Source organism: Argopecten irradians, chromosome 7 (genome assembly GCF_041381155.1).
Source record: "Argopecten irradians isolate NY chromosome 7, Ai_NY, whole genome shotgun sequence".
Lineage (NCBI taxonomy): Eukaryota > Metazoa > Mollusca > Bivalvia > Pectinida > Pectinidae > Argopecten > Argopecten irradians.
Genome location: NC_091140.1, coordinates 20,174,155 through 20,194,636, shown reverse-complemented (window position 1 = coordinate 20,194,636; position 20,482 = coordinate 20,174,155). Strand labels below are relative to the sequence as shown.

Genomic DNA, 20,482 nt, shown 5'->3' with positions numbered 1-20,482 from the left:
GTGTTGCTCACATCCTTTCAATCCAATCCCTGAGTGTAGGCAGGGCATTTATATCTTTCATGATTCTTTCTACTTGTACTTATATTACACTTGAACTTGATTTGAATCAGTTTTTGTTTAAAACAATTTTTAGGTCACTTGAGACATTGTCTTCTAATTGCCTTTTTTCCGTCGTCGTCTGTTGTCCAGCGTGCGTCGTATGGCCATAAACAATTTACATTTTCGACTTCTTCTGAAATAGGGAAAACACATTTTTGAACATTATTTGGTCGTTTGTAATAGTAAATAAGTCAAATGTTGTCAGAATTTTCAGTATGAATGGCCATTGAATCCTATCAACAATTTTTCCATGACTAACACCCAGGGGCCTGAGAGGTAGGACAAAAATGGGTCAATTAGGTTAAAACTTCAAAAGTCTTACTCTGAAATTCCAGAAATGGTAGAATCAAATATTCTTCAGAGATGGAAAGGTCTTAAGGTCCTTTACAAAAATTGTGAATTATATGACCCTGGGGTCTCAGGTTTCCTCCTTGGGGAGGGGGTTAAGCTTACTATAGTTTATATAGGAAAAACACATTTATGAGCAATGTTTGCGCAATTTTCATAGGAAATAAGGCAAACTTGGTTAGAATTATTACCCTGAGATACAGCATTTTATCGGTCCTAGCTGACCCCTATGGACCAGTAGGGCAGAGCCAAATGCTGCCAAAATGACTACATCTTCTGTTGAATTCACAAAATTGATGAAAACAAATACTTTTCATAGATTAAAAAGTCAAATTTATAAAGTTACTGATTGCTTTCAATGGCCTGATAGGCCAATATATAGTGTTTACATGTCTTTGTTTCATTCTGTATCTGAGCTCAGGTGAACAGTAAGGCCCATAGGCCCCTTGTTGTTTAAATCAATTTATATTTAATTATCTATCTGAATTTGACACAAAAAATTACTTGGAATCAAATTACCTTTTTCGCGTAAGAATTAAAAAAATCAACTAATTTAAGGTGTTGTTTTTTAATATCTTTTGAATTCATTAACATTCAGACATTAATGTACTTAACCATACCCTATTGTAGCACCTAAGAAGATGAGCCGTGAGAGAAATCTGAGTGGAGGTAAGGGAGGATCAGAAACTCGTCCACGGACAGCGAGTACCGCGTCGAGTGCCGACCCATCCACCATGACAGGGGGACTGAACATCAGCGTGGGTCTGTCAGATTTCTCCCTGTACATATTCCATCCCTATGGTGGCATGCAGAAGAAGATGGCCTCACCTGTGTATAGTACCAGTTCTAGGCACTCCAATTTAGGTATGGGCCAAACATTGCTGTCATAGAAATGTGATATGATATCAAGAATTTAAACATAACACACACTATCCACAAAACAGACTGCTATTTTTACTGTTCTTGGAAGTTTCATGTATAACTATATCAAGCACACCATAGCATAAACTGTTATCCCAATCTTCATCTGTGAAAATTAACTATCAGAAATTGGGTTTGGTTGTAAATTAGTGAATATAATGGTAATTGTTTGTTAAAGAAGTCAATATGCAGAGCTTCAGTTAATTAATTAGCTTCAGTTAATTTATTAACCTTCTTCATATGAAACTTTCCTTTTGATTAAATTAACTTTGATTAGAAGCTTTCATTAAAATTATCTAAATACCATCGTTGTACTACAGGCAGTATACAGGAACATGGAACACTGCTATCGGAGATGGCTCGCAGGGACATGCTCAATTTGGATGTGGAGTTTATCAAGATCAACATCTCACGTAACAGGAAGATGGAGTTCCGCCTCCCCGACAAAGATGTCAAAGATCCGCCACAGTCCAAGTCCAATGTGGTCAGGTTTTCTGGTACGTAATCACTGTGTTTACTACTCTGTGAAATTTATAAGGTTCACCACACTGTGTGACATGTACTAAACATAGAATGGTTGTGATGTTTCGACATATTACAGGGTTTGGGGTGGTGATCATGGTACTCCTGTGTGACATTACATTGGGTCACTTTATGTTGTGTCCCATCCCCATCCCCCAAGTTTTTTCTTAATTGTCTTTCATAATTAGGTAAGAGATGTAAAGTCTTGTGGACCATTCTAGTTTATATCTAAAATCCTGGGCACAATTTAAAGCCATTCACTAAATTAATTTTTCTGTGTACTATGAAATATAAAATGTTATTGTAACCTTTTCTCTTTTTAGGAATCATAGATATTGGTACAGCAGCTTTTAAATATGACATGAGACGACTGTCAGAAATCCTTAGTTTCCCTAAGGCTTGGTATCGCCGAAACCTTGCAAGGCGATTATTTCTTGGGGACGATAGTTACGTCCAGGCTGCAGAAGAAGGTATATCTGAATTAATGAGATATATCATTACCTTATGACAGGCAGACGATGATCATTTGATTGTATGACATACTGTAAACCAATTTCCTGTTGGGGTTACTGGATTTCGTGACTTCTGTTGAAAAGTACTTTTGAGGAGATTAAGTTCCGTGGATTTAAATATGAATTGGGATACCATTCGACTTAATTGTGCAAGAATTGCAGAAGATAATAATGTGCAGAGATAAAGAGATATTTTCCTTTATCGCGAAATTCACGAAAATAAATTACATACAAAAAAAAGTTGGTTTACAGTTCCAATTTCAACAAAAAAAAATTTCAAAACAAATACATATATATAAGTTCTCTCCTATTACATAATTTGAAATTGATTTGTTCTTGAATTTGTCCTTGATTTGAGAACAAAATTTCTATTCATCATTATATATTGAGAACTTCTACTAATTTGATTACACTGTGTAACTATTGGTGATTCCATTACAGTGCCATCTGCCCACGTTCTGACAGGTTGGTGGTTTAGACGACACTCCACTTAATGCATGTGTTATTGTGATTTTGTTGTTTGATCATTTGTGTTATATTTCCCCCAACATCATGTTACTTACTTTATCTGAGTTATATTCAGATTTGAAATGATAATATTTCATGAGAAATTACAACATTTCCTTTCTTAGTTGATAATTGTCATTTTCAAATTAACCAGAAAAAGAGAAAATCAAAGAAAAAAAATGCTGATACATTGTGACATATGTGAAGTAAGAAACACTATCAGTGTAACATTACTAGACTAGGCGTGAAGATTATACAGGTAGGTTTCTCAGGTTTCACCTGACGTGTAAAATGCTCTAAATCTATTATGTCACTTTACGTTACCTTTCTTTAATCTATGGAATGATATAAAATGTTGACACATTTTCATTGCGTAAATGTTTTAAAAGTGGAATAGAATTTGACTACAATATACAGTTCAATTTTATCTGAAAGACCTTGACCTGAAATTCACCTGAAAATTAATTGACTTTCACATGAGGAAAACTTTATGTCAATTTCTCATGAATTCCAGGTAAGATTTGCCTGAATTGTCTGAAAAAAATACATAAAGAATTCAGATCAAAGTAAAGTCAATTTTAGCTCAATTTCTTTACCTGAATCAACCATTTTTGCCCTTTTCCTCAAATTGACCTGCATTGAAACTTAATTAAATGAAGACATTTTACCTGATGTGTATATATTGAGGTGGGAAAAATCAGGAGAGTGGTTTGAGGAGATTGTTGATTAGATTCAATATATGCCTACTATACCTTTGTGCTAAAAGATTTGCTTCTCAGCCTATTCCATTACTACCATGACTCGTACTTCTGTGGTGATGGTCGTAAATTCACCCAAGCTAGGAATATTGTTTACATCCATGCATGCTAACAAATCAGTTTAGGTTATGTCATCAAACATCATGTTCATCTTTTTGACTTGCTTGTATTTCAGCCATTTGAACCTGTTTATGTGTATGTTTATTTGCCCCCAAAGGGATGTTCAGTGACTGTGTAATTTACTCTTTCAGTTTGAAAAAAATGGTTATTCACTATTTTGACTTTTAACATGAAATTTTATGTGATATATGTATGGAGGCGATGGCTAAAGGATTAATGTTACCACAAGTCCTCAACATCTTGGTAGGCAGTTAGTGTGAAACTCACTTCCAAAGTTGCCAGGTACTTACTATAATGTAGGTTGGTAGTTTATCCCTGGATACTCTGGCTTTCCTCTACCACCAAATCTCACCTAAGCTGTTTATTAGACACATAGTAAGTTACCCAAATCAAACAGTATATACAATAAATGAATGTTAAAACATTATTATTTATCTCCCTTTTTCATACATGTGACTGTATTATCTACCCTGAGGTGATATAGAGTTGGTGATGACTGTATTATCTACTCTGAGGGGATATAGAGTTGGTGAATCTTTACACTTTTAATCAGAAGACATTCACAAAACTGGTAACATTCAGAGACAAGACACTTCATTTGAAGAACCAATAACCATAGAGTAGTTATTAGTTTTGATAATTCAGTCCAATTAAGTCATTAAGGGGACTATGATGGTTATGTGTAACCTTGGTCAATACTAGCCGCAATATACCTCTCAGCTAGCTAGATAGAACTTCTCTTAAGCTCGAGCTGTTGAGTGTCAGACTGGTAAGCCAGAGGTGACCTGAGTTTGATCCCTACTAGAAGCAGTGATAGTGTTACAGCGCCGTTACAATAAGCTTACGTGTGACGGCCTGTCTAGTATGTGGTTCGCTTGATTGGTAGCTAGTCAGGTTGCATGGTAGCTAGTCAGTTTGCCAACGACATTCAATAAGCTGTGTAAGCACGGCTCTCATTGGTTGTCGCTTCAATGTAGGGGCGGAGCTAAAACAGTTGGAAATGTCTGTCGGCGATTGCTACATAAAATGATCGGCATCGTAAGCTTCATAATGTAAAAAGGTTACACAAATACATTTTAATTACCTCATGTATAGACGTATGGAAAGAGCTACTGTTGTTGCGAAAAAGAAATCACCTGCTTCTGACTAATTATAACTTTACCGCAATTAAGGTGTGTGAAACCAAATCGGGTACAATGTACAACCGACCATCGTGTCTTGTCAAAATATATTCCAATAAAACACGGCTTTGACACATACCTGGATGTTAGTAGGGGATGCTATTCCAGCTGTAGGCATGATTTTATTAACTTTTCAACAGTATTTAATCAGCGAGATGCATTTGAATCTAGTGTTGACAGTTTCTCGGCTAAAATCAAACTACATTTTGTAAACTACCGCCACGCATGCGCCAACGTCCGAGAACATTACCTCGAATATGAATCAAATTAATTTATAAATAATTAGGCAATGCATGCAAGCTCAAAGTCTACAACTAGAATAACATCCCCTACTACATGTAACATCCCGGTATGTATCAAAACCGTGTTTGATCGGAATATATTCTGATAAGACATAATCTATTGTCAGCCGTACCTGATTTGTTTTTCCACACCAAACGGACCTTGCAGCAGAAAAGTCAGTCAGATGGTAAAACAGTAGCTAATGTTAGATTTGGCTGTGACATTACATGTATCATTAGAATGGATACAATAGATCTAAACCCAACACATTAATAAATACGATGAAAAGTTTGATCCATTGGAACGTTGGTAGATACATATAGCGATGACTACTCCCTAAAGTTGAGAGAAATGGCCAATAATTTATGAACAAAACATCCTCAAAACATTCGCTTAATAAGTGAAACAAAACAATTACGAATTTTTAATACAGTGATTGAATGTATACATTGTAAAAAATGAAATAGTACACAACGTGATCAAACACATTGTACAAAGAGTCGGGTATGAACATCAAAGATCCGCTGGCTCCGCCTACTTCTCAATGTTGTCGGCGATCTTGTCAGTCAGGGGGCAATCAGTCGGGCTGCTGATGCTTCAGCCAATCAGTGCCTTCGTTACATGTCACCTAAAATCTAATCTACTGCATCAGTTACCAGCCTACTAGTTCAGCTACCAGCCAACGTGTCTATCGAGTGAATGAATGTAAACAGGAACACTTGTTGTAACGGCGCTGTAATATGAAATCCTGCTCTCTCTTACATGTACATAAGCATAGAATACAAAATGTATTTTTACTTAGTTTTGATCAGACAGTCTAATTTATTTAGGGGTCTTACAGATTTGCATTGTTAAAACCAACTAATTTTCCATTCATTTACTGCTCCATTAGATTGATTTCCCTTTGCTGACTTTGTATTAGATGTACAATTCACTATCACTGGACATCCCGCTGCTGTTGTAGTTCTTGTTTGTGCTATAGTTGCTTTCCGTTTATTTTTGGTTTGCGTTGTGTTGCTATTTCAGACTGGGATAGCTCCTCCAATGCTAGTTCCCTTGGGGACTCGTTGCCCCACAGTCCTGTGTCGAAGCTGTTCACATCCTCCCCGGCGCTTCATGTGGGGGGTAACGAGCCACGGGTACTAACCCACCATCGACGGGGCTCCTCTGGGGACAAGCTCAAAATACAGATTAGCACGGAACTCAAGAACGAGATTGCCCGCAAGTCAGGACGTAGAGGTGTGCTAAAGGGCTAAGTGTCTGTGATGGGCATGATACTAACAGTATCTACTAAACTACACATTAATGTCTTATTAACTTAATTCTAAAAAGAATATCATTTGTGGTTTGATAGTATGGTCTTACATAGTCTCTGTCACTAATACTCTCTTTGACAATGAATATTATTATAAGTATCCTGGTTATGATAGACATAAAATCCAATCATAACGTAATCGTAATCATAATCGTAACGATTTCTTGTTGACTTAACAAATTCAGTCCTGTAAACTTTTGTCTTCTCTGACTTATATGACTAAAAATACCTTTACTATCAATAATCTAATCACTGAAACACTGATAAAGAGTTCATGTTAAGTTTGATCGTGTTACCAAGGGTACATGTTAAGTTTGATCACGTTACCAAGGGTACATGTTAAGTTTGATCACGTTACCAAGGGTACATGTTAAGTTTGATCGCGTTACCAAGGGTACATGTCAAGTTTGATCGCATGACCAAGAGACACATGTTTATTTATAGTTTGATCGCCTTACCAAAGGTTCATCTTAAGTTTGATTGCGTGACCAAGGGTAAATGTTAAGTTTGATTGTGTGACCTAGGGGACATGTGAAGATTGATCGTGTTACCAAGGGAACATGTTAAGTTTGGTCGCGTGACCAAGGATACATGTTAAGTTTTATCGCGTGACCAAGGGTAAATGTTAAGTTTGATTGTGTCCAAGGGGACATGTGAAGATTGATCGCGTTACCAAGGGAAATTGTTAAGTTTGATCGCGTTACCAAGGGAACATGTTAAGTTTGATTGCATGACCAAGGGTAAATGTTAAGTTTGATCACGTTACCAAGGGAACATGTTAAGTTTGATCGCGTGACCAAGGGTACATGTTAAGTTTGATTGCATGACCAAGGGTAAATGTTAAGTTTGATCTCGGTAGAGTTTACTTATACATTCATTCACTGTAATGGTATTCCAATTGTGCAGTGGTGATTTTGGTCCCACCACAGCAATAGATTCCTCCTCTTAGGATATTAAACATCGTGAAGGTCAAATTCCTACACTTGGATTAAAAGTGATCCTAAACTAAAAGGTCAAAGGTCAAGGTTACTGTTATTAACTATAAGAAAACAGTTCTATTCAAATCTAGATTAGTTTTATTCCTCAATTAGGATCAAATAGAAGCTCATTTCTCTAAAAGTGACTTAATTATTATATCTATTGCTTGATTCAAAGCTCACTTGACTTATGGAAATTCAATAGGTCCTTTGTCAATAAAGCTTGTGGTGACAGATCCACCACCGTGGAATCAATGTTTCCACTTCCATTTTTTAATAAACTTTCCTAGCTCTCTAAGATATGTTTATATGATTGATGTTGTGTTTTCTGTTGATTTTTAAAAGTTCAGTTGCAATTTAATTTGTGAGTTTGACTTTTATCTTACTACATTTAATTTTGATTTCTTTTAAGTTATCAAATGTAGGTAACATAACTTATATACATGTACATGTATATGTATTTGCATTGTATAATTTTATAAATCATACTCTTTATGCCTTTTTTGGTGTCTTAGACAATTTTTTAACTCTGTTTCTTTAGATAACAAAGAAATCTAGATAATGTTATCCCCATCTATTTTACTCCATGTTTTTTAGCATGTGTGCTGATTGACATATAGTATTTCTATTCCATGTTGTAAACATTTTAATTAATATCAACTGTACTTTTATATTGTCATGACACCCCAGTGTTCAATTTTGTTCATATTAAGTAAAGATGGTGCTTTTTAATATGAAATATTATTCACTACAAATCAGTGATGATTTAAAAATTATCCTCTCGGAAATATTACATTGTATATATACTTGTGGTATGAAATTCTCTGATGTACTATATTAAATGATAAATGATATTCATTTTAATAGATATAAAAAAGCAAAGTAACACTTTCTAAGTATTGATTGTAACTATGTTGTACTCTTTAGAAGTTTGTCTTTTTTACTTTAATTCATTTACACTGTGTATATCTGTATATACATTGTCTATAAAATGTTCCTTCCTCATTATATTTAAAGCGTCCATGTCGGCCCCACAATCGCCGTCGGACATCATGACAGGACTAGAGATACCTCCCACTCCTATTTCTCGCTCGGCCGTCAAGTCTAGGTCAAGCATCTCCTCAGAGACGCCGCGGTCTCGACGTCACGCTTCCGGCCAGGTGCCCTCCAAGCCACAGACCTCCTGGGAAACCCTCGTCCTGTTTGCAGTTAACTTGTCGAGGCTGGATCTTAACGTCAATATGAGTAATGTCATGGGCAACACCATGTAAGTCAATATACTTTATAGACACGAAATAAGCTAAAGAGAAGCTTAATTGGTCCAATATCTTTATTTTTACAAAAAAGTTGTTCCTCAGTTCTGATAATAAGACAATGATAATGTTTTCAGCTTTACTAGTAGGTGAAATATTGTGTGATTGGAATGTGGTAGGAATTGATTGACTAAGAAAAATAAAATGAAAAAAAAAATGAAAAAAATCAGACAACATTTATATTACATTCCATTAATTTGAAGTTGACACGATTATGGTAAAACTATAAAATTTTACGCGGGTTTGAGTTTGGTGTACTTGTATAAAGTGAGAAGATTTATCAGGACAAACTTTTAAAATACTTTCAATTAAACATGATGTTGATCTTTTGATTTTTGAAGTAACATTGGAGCTAATATCTGAAAAGGATACAATAATTTATGATTCCTCCACTGTTGTAGTAATAGATTTAATGTGAATTGTTTGGCAGCTGGACTACCCAGAAGATCAAGACAGATGGACGTCTGTCTATCGATAGTAGTGGACATCGTGACCTGAAGATCTGTGCGGGGATGGACAGTTCTCACTTCGATTCCCGAGGGGGTGTAGTAGGAGGCACCATCGATCTCAACAATCTTAATGCATTCTGTAAGTTACACAGTGCTTGTCATTCTATGTTATTCTCAGAATTCAAAATAAACACAAATATAGAAAAGCAGTTCAGTCTGGTATCTGATGATGAACCATAGTATTAGATTTACATATGATTATTTGGATTGTACACCAAACAGTTTTACCTGGGTGAACATTTCAGTTCAACACCCCTTCCTGTTTCCTTTATTTGTGTATAGTTGAGGTGAATGAGGACCCAGAACTAGGGAAGGAGCCTAACCACAAGGCTGGACTAGGCCTGGAGGCTATCGAGCTGAGACTGGACTACATGGGGACTAGTATGCTGATGGTCAGACTAAGTTGTCTTGATACCACCCTCCGTGACGAGTGGCATGTTGAAACTCCGACCGAGACCGACACACCACTGGCCACTAAACGGTAAGTGGCACCAAACTAAATGTCACACAATCATCGTATGTAATTCTTCTTTGATGACGAGAAAAAAAAATTTAATGTTAATGAATCTCTGTTTGCGTTTGTGAGTACAAAAATAGACTTTAGTTTATACTATGTACATGACATTAATAACGTCTTCTGAATAAAAAAGAAAGTAATATCAAAATATCAATTTCTTTGTTCAGTATTTCAAGTTTCATCATAAAATCAGTGACACTACAAAAATAAATGGCAATTAGTCATAAAGTTCTGCATGGCTGGTAACCGAGTTTGATCAGTAACCTCTTTGAGTAAAGGGGAACAGACGTCTTTGCTCTGACCCCCCTGAGGCAGAAGGGACAGAACCTAATAAGAGAAAATGATTGATATCCAGCATATATTTTATTTTTCTATGATCCTGATTTTACAATGACTTTGAACCTTTAGGCCAGCCTTCCTATTTGCCCATGGAGAGTTGGGTTGGGACCAGTTCCATCTGATGCTGTCACGTTCCACCACACCGGACATCATCAAAATGATTGCTAAGATAGAGGAATTCATCACCATGCAATTCACCAGTAGTAAAAGAGTCCTGTCGGCTTTTGGACCAATCCCAGGCAGCAACAAGACCAGAATCAGTGAACGAAGAAAGTTGATGGAGGAAGGCGAAAGTATGTGACAATTTGATTACCTTTATAATCTTGGTGGGAGGAGGGGGGCGGGGGAGGGATTTTTATGCCGTTGCTGTGATACTGTATAGCTGATTATTTGTTGCAAATAGAAGGAAAATTCTATGATCATGACAATTTCATTACATTCATTATGCAGTTTGTTACTGTAAAATGTTAACCTGTTTATTTTCTCCAAATTTTGCAGGAGAGTTCAGAATTCAAGTATTTCATGAATAATTGTGAAAATGTATATATGGCAATACAATTTGCAGTTAGAGTCCTTGATTTATGTTTTCACAAAAATAATGATAACACAGAATAAATAATTGATGAAAATAAAATGCTTTACAGCATGTTTCTGTCCTTGCCATGATATAAGCAGCCAAAGAGTGTTACCCATGTCTGTTGGCGCCATATTCCTTCTTGTTACGCCCTGTGAAAGCAATGCCAGTTAATTCTTACAGATATTACTGTAGTTGTTATTCATTTTCTTATATGATGAATTCAGTCTTCCATTTAGCAGTGGTGAGGATATCATTTACAGTACCTGACCTATATTCTTGCTAGTTTCTTTCATGGTCATTACAATTTACAACATTCAGACTTCTGTATTATTTATGTAAGTTTTTCAACTGCTCTGCAACATTGATAACATATTAACAATATTTATTTTTCAGGTTGGGACATTCGCCACCATCGCCACTGGCAGAAAGCCCTTGAGCTTGTATCTGGCTGTCGCTTCAGTATGCTGCCTACTGTTATCCCAAAGGAGGGTACCATCCTCGGAGGAAACATGACACTCCGAGGAAATAACCTGTCCCTCGCCTGCTTTCATGGGATCAACTTTAAGTCCAAGTCCTGGGCCATATTTACTGTGGATGAACCATACATTTTCTTTGCAACAGAGGCTCAGAAAACACCAGAACAAGGTTTGTGATAAGAGTTCCAACATAATCAACCTATCAATCTATTATTAAACTTTGATTGCATTTTACTCTTGGAACTGTTTTATAGTTAAAAGATTATCAAGGATGTTCAATATGCTCAGATGTTTCAGGTCAGACATCTTAGTCAGATATCTTTATAGATTTAAAGACCATGATAAATATGATTGTCTCTAAATAATGATATTATTTTAGATTCAAAATTGAAAGGGTTTGTCTAAAATTGTTCATTATTACTTATGTTTACCAATGGTCTTTATACACAGGTCAGAAGGTATCAAAATTGAATATTTGGGACCCTAAAAGTGGTTGTATTATATAGGTTGTCTTGATACAGAAGTGGTTGCTAAGACAGGTTTGACTGTAATGGTTATGACTGTGATATTTGTATTGTTTCCAGCTGTCCATGTGGTAGAAGACTTGACCTTCTACATCGGCCATGAACTGACCGCCCACACACGCAGTAAGAACATGGCCACTATTTGTAAACTGAGTCGTGGCCACTCCATGCCACCAACATTCACTAGTGTCCAGCAGTGGTTCCACTACGCATTTGCCACATCTGAGGTCAAAGGTTAGTCAAAGTTCAAAGTGCAACCTTTTTGATTTATCAAATTCTAATCAATAAATAAAATTGCCTTAATAGTACCAGTATTATTATTCAGTGGAGAGCTAGTTTTAGAATTCGTCCTTTCTTTCCTTTCTTCACATTTTATTTCTACGATCAAGAGATGACAATATAAACTAAAATCATCTTCAATATCTTTAGGTCTTGATACGTTTCCAGAGATGTCCAGGGAAAGTAGTGACCCTCAGGCTGATCCGTATAAGTCGGCACGGAGCAGGAAAGCCCAGGAGTATAACCATGACACAGAGATCATCTTCGCCTTCCCATCTCTCCAGATGCATCTGAAGACAATTCATGAGCAGGCAGAATCTGAGCCACTACCAGAAGGTATATAGATGACAATCATGATTGAGTTTGTCAGAACAAATGATAAAGTTACTTAAATTAGCTAATATTCTACTCTGGTACCACTATTATATAATAACTCTTTTTATCTAAGGGAACAGATATAAAGAATATTGTAGAAAGTTATTGATTTACTGAGAACATATGTGATTATACATGTATTTGAATTTAGTCAATTTTGATTTTGATAAAACTGTTCAGTGTACATTCAAATATCTTTTGTTCTAGATCCCAAACCCCAGGTGGATTGCAGTTTTGTTACAGAGTTTGAGGACCACATCTTTGTTGCTATGGATGCAGAGGTCATCCTCTTTCTACACGATCTTGTATCTATGTATATTAAAGAGAAAGACAAAGGTGAGTGATTTACTTCTGAATCAGAACAGTGTTTCAATAAAAAGTTACATACTCTTACCTTGTTTAGCTATTTTCACTGAGAATCAATTGTATATCTAATAAAGTTGAAACCATTGAGCCACTTTTGATCTTGCTTGTTCTGTAGGACAGTAAATTCATCCTCAACTGATCCTTTGAAGGGTTTGATTTTTATGTCTCTGATATTTTCAGGTACTTATGGTTCGGGGCCAAAGTCAGCCAAATCTCCTGAGTCTGAGAAAAAGAGAATAACACATCCCACCACTGCCCTAAAACAGGACTGGCGTGAATTCGAGTGTAACACTTGGCACGTTGAACCAACAGTCAGGTGAGAATTAGAATTTTCCTTAACTCAGAGAATAGTATACAACAGTCAGTTGTGTATGGATTGTCAGACACAAAATCAAAGTAAAAAGGGACAGATATGTTTCTGTTCATGTATTAAACAAGAAATATGCTTTCTATGTCTCAGTTTTAAATATAGCATGGACATATTAATATTTTCTAGAATTGTTATATCATTTTAGTCAAAACATATGAAAAATAATTAAGTCTATTACATTTGTATACTCATTACAAATAAATGTTATTGCATGAAAAGGAAATATATTTGCTGTTAAAAAAGGAAAACGGGACTTAAAAAAACTACAACAACAAAAAAAACATATTAATTTGTTGCTATATTTTATTGGTTAAAAAGAAATTGAATACTTATACTACTGTATATTTTTACGACCTTGACCTTGATCTGACCTTGAACTTTCCCCCACAGATTACTACACTGGGCCAGTAAGCAGATAGACCCAGTGGGTGTGGACTATGTATTACAGAAGCTCGGCTTCACTCACGCCCGAGTCACCATCCCTAAATGGATGCAGCGTGGACTCCTGGACCCCATGGACAAGCTAACATCATTCCTCATCCAGAACCTCATCCTTGTCCTCAAGGAAAAACCCAAGGAGGAAGAGGAGGATGACTGAACAGATCCTACAGATGGTGGTCAAGTGTAAATGAGGATGGAATAAAAACTTAGGATGGAAAATATTCTAATGGACAGAGAATACCTGGATTCTACTATTAATACTAGAGCTCTCCATGACACCTATCATCACCAAGAACATCATATTGTTACCATTCACTGTATGTACAGATGCTTTGATTGATGATAGAAATGACAGTCACATTCAGTAGATTGTTTTAGATATACTGTATCTGTGATATTTTTTTGATAAAGGTCATAATTCAAGGTGAAGGTTGCATACAGTTTTATATTCTTTCTACATAAAAGTTAGGATCTATAATGTGTTGTCGTCATAGGATTAGGGTTTGGTATCACATCATAGTTATTTAAGAAGAAGCTAGTCTATATATGTAAAGCCATGACTTTATTTCAATTTTAATACTCATGCACTTAACCCCGAAAGAGCTATAGTCACACACTAGCTAAAATGTTGTTGCCAGTAAAAAGAATTTTGTGAAATGTAGATTTTTTCTCCCATACTTAACAGGATTGCTATGGAAAAGATTACAAGGGCAACATGTTGGCCAGTCAAAATCTTATACACAGGTTGAGATAAATAGAATCTTTCACTCCCTTTGGGGTAAGAAAGTAGAATCTCAACCTGAGGGTGAAGGATTCTTTTTCTCATATCCCTGTTTTGGATAAGAGAAATCCCTGTCCACTAGAGACAGGCCCATGCAACATTCTATAATCTGTATGAATGAACAGTAGAGGAGACTGATGTTACACAATGATCTAAGTAAGGAAGTACGCTATGTAAATCCTTGAGATTACATATCTGTTACCTCTTATTCTATAACTTTAACTACATTTCTGTTATCTCCCATTCTATAACTTTAACTACATCTCTGTTATCTCTTATTCTATAACTTTAACTACATTTCTGTTATCTCCCATTCTATAACTTTAACTACATTTCTGTTATCTCCCATTCTATAACTTAAACTACATTTCTGTTATCTCCCATTCTATAACTTTAACTACATTTCTGTTATCTCCCATTCTATAACTTTAACTACATTTCTGTTATCTCCCATTCTATAACTTTAACTACATTTCTGTTATCTCCCATTCTATAACTTTAACTACATTTCTGTTATCTCCCATTCTATAACTTTAACTACAATTCTGTTATCTCAATTCTATTACTTTAACTACATTTCTGTTATCTCCCATTCTATAACTTTAACTACATTTCTGTTATCTCAATTCTATTACTTTAACTACATTTCTGTTATCTCCCATTCTATAACTTTAACTACATTTCTGTTATCTCCCATTCTATAACTTTAATATTTTCACTGATTGACAATTCTTTCTTTATATGGGCTCTTGTCCATTTGAAAGAAAACAGTGTTACAGAAAAAAAGCAATGCTATGTTAAGTTTGTGTGACTTTTCCCTAATAATTTCTCAATATATACCATCACTATGTGTTCATACAAAGAATCTTTTTGTTCTGTAGATTACTTTGTTGAATAAAAACATTTGTTGAACGTCTCCCTTAAAGTCCTAATACCTTTCTTCAAGAAATCTATTCGGGGACTGGTATCTCCTAACATGACCAAACCAAAAGTTTTTATTATTTGATGTCTATAGTAATTATATGGTTGTATAAATATGTTTAATCCTATTATCCCAATTAGACAATCAGAGAGTTTTGCTGTATATATAGCTATTGGTAAAAGGCTTTATTGTCAATTTTATTCAGTTCTTGGTTCATCTTCCACAAGAACAATCCAAACATCGACATTCAGCATCTTGAGTTCATCTTGTCTATAGTTTATTGTAAAATAGTGTTATGTTGTATATAAACCTTGAGCACAGAATATAAATAAATCACACTTGTTGACTTAGCAAAAGGCAGGATGTCATAAAATAAATGTAAGCAGACTCCAAAGAAAATTCACATAATTATACAATATAGACCACAATATATCAGCCTTTTGGATCAAGGACCAGCAGTACTAGTCCTCATTGATATTACAGAGAAGCACTTATATAACATATTGTTATCTTCGATGTGACAAGTACTTAGCTAATATTTTATTGTCTTAATGCAGATGCTTTAGCTGAAACCTAGCTATGACAAATGCTTCCACTTTAAATGAAATTGTATATATCCCTACATATAGTTTGTACATTTAACTTAGTATCAGGTATGTGAGGTACGAAGAATTTGTAAATATTGTTACCTGTACTCTTAGTTTATACTGATGTATGATATTGTGGTTTTATTCTGTGGCTATCATTATGGTGTGATGAATATTGTGCATGGCATGATTGATTTCCTATAATTATAAAAATATCTCTTAGTTCACCTATTTATTTTCATGTAGATTCATTATAAGAACGATTGGTGGAAAGAGTGACAGGTACATATACAGGTATTGGAATCAACATGTGTACCTGGTAATCTAAATTACAGTTATCATTATATAGAGAACATTGTGTATGTTTGGGAGAGAGTCTCGGGCTGGAAATGGCAAACTGTAAATACGTGTATTAATATTATTTCAATTAAGTATTAAAGTTACATGATGATAAATAGATGTTCATAAATGCATAATACTTATTTTGCTACCTTATTTTCTGTTGCTATGTCTGGTTGTTTGGCATTATTTACATTGTGTTGCCTTAAATTTTTGTAATTTTTATTCTGTAATTTTGTTAAAATTAGAGTAGTTAATGATTTTAATGCATTTCTTGCTACATGTGATATCTGGAATCCTAGAAAAAATATACAATGCATATTCATTATTTGATAATTTTTCATATAATTATACCTATTTTCATTATATAATTATATTATTTATAAAAAGATATAGAACTATTTGTGATTCCCAAGATTCAATATGATTCAGTTGACCTATAGAATGTATTGTACGTACATCAGTTTGTTCACTTAAGCATTGATGTCACTATTTTGTTTGCAAACAGAATTTATTTCATGACCTGATGAAGTTAAAAAATAGTTATATCAATGCTTATAATTAATTTTCAGACTATTTGATAATATAAAATACGTTTAAACGTACGATTCCATTGATTTTCCAATGGATTATTTTTATAAATAAATACCCAATGTCGACGTCTCTATTGTGACGTCATGATAACGTCGGGTTTTCGCGCCATCCTCTAAATTTTTCTTCATAGTATATGAAGAAAAAGGATCTGCCAATCAGAAAGTCGGATATAGTATGAAAACAAATAAAAATTAATTATATCACTATAGCATTGGTCTTTCACTTCACAGAATAAGACTAATTGTGGAATTGACAGACAATTGTAAATATAATACTACATGTATTATATATGTTGTTATGTACAAGTGCACATGTATCTTATTATATATGTATGAGAGTTGAAATTGTTACTAATTATCTTTATATATGTTAAGTATATGTGGATGTTGAAGCATCATGAATCTGAAAGTGGTATAAACTTGTTGAAACATTTAGAATCAGCTCGGATTTATAGGTGTCTATGTATTTACTGATAAGTGATGTATTTAACAATTAAGGCATTGTTTAGATATCTGTGTGTACATCACCAGTATCTGTGTTTATTCCATCTTGCTAATGGTTATATTTATTTTAAGGCTTTTAAAGTGAATAATCGGGAAAAAAAACTCACTCTAAATGCGTTCATTGGCGTTCTAAAAGTCCTAACACATCAAAAAGACAGTCAAGTTCTGCTTATATTGTCCTGTTTTGACCATTGAAATTATAGAATTTAGCATAGTTCTAAAAATAAATTTGCCAACTCTTTTGAAAGCAAGGCTGCGTGGAAATATCAACATGGACATAGCCAGCTGGGAGAACGTTTTAGGATTCCCATAATACATGTATTAATTTCTTTGAATGCAGAGCAAATTTGGTTGGAAATTTTATTTTCCTATTTCATAAGAAATTGTACTGGACATTTTAACACTATTTTTACCGACTTCAGTCTGCCTTTGCCTGACTATTCACGTTAGTAATACTGTTAACTGTTGTATCTTACTTATCCCCTACCATGGCATTCATGTATATGTAATATGTTATTAGTTAATTTCAATTTAGTTAAGTCCCATCATTATTGGAAGAATGTTCTTCATGTTAATAAAAACAATATACCTCACTTTTTTGTGACTGGATTTACTGTTAACTATTTGGTAAATGTAAGATAGTTGTGTTTGATAATATGGCATTTCTTATTTCTAAACGATTGCAGAGATGGACATTTGCTACTTTAATGGCCAACACATACTATATGTGGTTTCATTAAATATTCGTGTAATAATAGTAGTAGTACAGCTATTCAAGTGTGACATAAAGGTATGCTGTAGTTCAGAAATGATATATTTTACCATTCATTACAATCGGGTTCATAAAATAGGCCCAGACTGTTTTGTTAAATTGATCAAGCTCCTGTTTCATTTTAACAGGTCAGAGATAAGTTTTTAACAGAAAAGGTCAAAAGTGCGAAGGATTTTTCTATAATCTATTTCAGACTGCCACTAAATGATACAATTTTACATTGGGAAAAGAATTTCTAAAAAAACTGATTTTAAATTAAACACAGAAGGTCAAACAAAGACTATATAATATTTGTCTATATTGCATGCTTAGGAACTTTGTACAAATATATTGGGAAAAAAAGGTTTTTTTTTAAATAGTTTGTAATTCGTTTTAAGATTGATGGTGAATAACAGCATTTCTAATTCATAATTTCATATTTTCTGCAGCAGTGCTATTTTTACTTATTCAAAAAGGCAAAGATTTCTTTGCTAATAAATCTTAGAATAGTATTATTATTATGCAACGAAAAGTTTTTGTGTACAGGTGAGTGGTATTTTGATATACTTGTAGGTTGTACCGGTATTAACAACTTTTTAATTGCATTTTTTTTAACCTTCCTGGTCTGCATCCCTTTCTTCAATTAATTCTGGATGCATGTACATGTAATTGTCATTTGAATCCTTGGTGAAGGGTTTGTCCATCAGTTAAAATTTTCTTTTGATTTAATGTTTTTAGTCTTTCAAGTCAGGATGCCAAACGTCTAATATGATACTTAAATACAAGTATTATTATATTAGATAACCCCGTAGGTAGAAGGTTCACAATTGCCAATAATTAAGAAAAGATTAATGCATGGTATCAATGAAATTAAAAAGTCATGCTAGAATACATTATGATGATCAGATATGGTCAAATGTCCATAATATTTTAACTTATATTGAGCATTTTCACATTTTTGCTTCCATGCTGCTCAAAATCTGTATGTGCAATATATTGGGTTTCATGACTTGCTATTTAGTTTTAGTAGTTTACTCAGTGTTAATTTTATTTACATTGTGTGCTATGTGATACTCCACTGACATTCAAACTGAACGATTTCATGAAACAAAACAATAGGTAAGGGAGACAATTACTCCAAATTAAATATAAAATATTGTCTCCCTGTTAAACAAGGTAGGGGAGACAATTACTCTAAATTAAAAATAAAATATTGTCTCCCTGCTAAACAGAAGGTAGGGGAGATAATTATTCCTAAATATATATAAAATATTGTCTCCATCTTTAACAAGGTAGGTGAGAAAATTACTTATACTAAAAATAAAATATTGTCTCCATATTCACATTTGAAGTTTTGAGTATAATACAGTAAAACATAATTGAAGTGTAAACTGCAAAAACATGTACTTCTAAAAAAATAAAATGCACTTACATGTAGTTGGACTAGCATCATAACAATCAAGTAAGGTAACAATTATCCCAAGAATTATTTCAAATAACTATCTATTGATAATTAATCATAAAAGTTGGTATGTTAAGGTAAAATTTGAATTTTAGCGAAAAAATAATGTCTAGATTTTAATACGATCTTAAATAGAACCACCAATTATGTATTCAGTTTTTGCATATTAGAGTTATCTTCAGTGTGGTAGGTATTCATTGCAACGCCATCACTTAGTGAGTTAGAATCTTGTTTCCTTTGAAAAGTGTGATGTTACAATTGAACAGTCACAAATACATGACATCAGATAACTGTACTGTACAAATACAGAATACCTTAACTGAGCAAAAGACCATTTCAGTATATGAATGTTTCATATAATTATAGGCAGGGTAACTGTATGACAAAGCTATACTTGTAATTGTTGTGTATTAAAACAGCTTACGGATCAGGTGGGTCCATTGTTACTGTTTGTTGAGGAGTGTGACTGTTTTAGTGTTCAGTCGTAAAATCCAATGAAAGAATGCGTGTGAAACAATTATTGTAAAACAGCATAAAATAAAGGCGAAAGTGTATCTTTACACTTGAATATCCATACAAATGGCGTTGTTTCATGTTTTCATCGTTAAAGCCATATCAATATTTGTAGATAAATAAACAAACTATAAAGACCACATTGATAAAAGGAAAGGGGTTCTAATGAACAGTTTACTGTCTGCCCACTAAGACTAGCAAACTTTAGATTGATGTCACTGTATAGCTGGCAATTTTCACAGGGATGATATTTTCACGATATTGTGGGATATTTCTTTGGTCGTGTAGATAAATTCTGCCTAACAACAGAATGTTGTTGGATTAGATTTGATTTTTTTCCATAAGAGAAAACCACAAAATGCGCGATCTATGAAAAATACCCAGCTTCACAATAATTATGAT

At 34.1% G+C, this 20,482-nt stretch overlaps 1 protein-coding gene across 1 annotated transcript in view; it reads left to right on the top strand.

The window, feature by feature from the left end:
• LOC138327806 (bridge-like lipid transfer protein family member 1) overlaps window positions 1-19,699 on the top strand; it is an 83,463-nt gene extending 63,764 nt beyond the window's left edge. The window contains exons 52-65 of the mRNA XM_069274193.1: window positions 1,078-1,311; window positions 1,689-1,865; window positions 2,214-2,360; window positions 6,277-6,489; window positions 8,560-8,809; window positions 9,286-9,443; window positions 9,647-9,845; window positions 10,290-10,513; window positions 11,191-11,442; window positions 11,858-12,031; window positions 12,227-12,412; window positions 12,659-12,787; window positions 12,998-13,133; window positions 13,578-19,699. Coding sequence (XP_069130294.1) covers window positions 1,078-1,311; window positions 1,689-1,865; window positions 2,214-2,360; window positions 6,277-6,489; window positions 8,560-8,809; window positions 9,286-9,443; window positions 9,647-9,845; window positions 10,290-10,513; window positions 11,191-11,442; window positions 11,858-12,031; window positions 12,227-12,412; window positions 12,659-12,787; window positions 12,998-13,133; window positions 13,578-13,785 — 2,687 coding nt within the window. The 3' untranslated portion in view covers window positions 13,786-19,699. The remainder of the gene's footprint in view (window positions 1-1,077; window positions 1,312-1,688; window positions 1,866-2,213; window positions 2,361-6,276; window positions 6,490-8,559; window positions 8,810-9,285; window positions 9,444-9,646; window positions 9,846-10,289; window positions 10,514-11,190; window positions 11,443-11,857; window positions 12,032-12,226; window positions 12,413-12,658; window positions 12,788-12,997; window positions 13,134-13,577) is intronic.
• The last annotated feature ends 783 nt before the right edge of the window (window positions 19,700-20,482 follow it).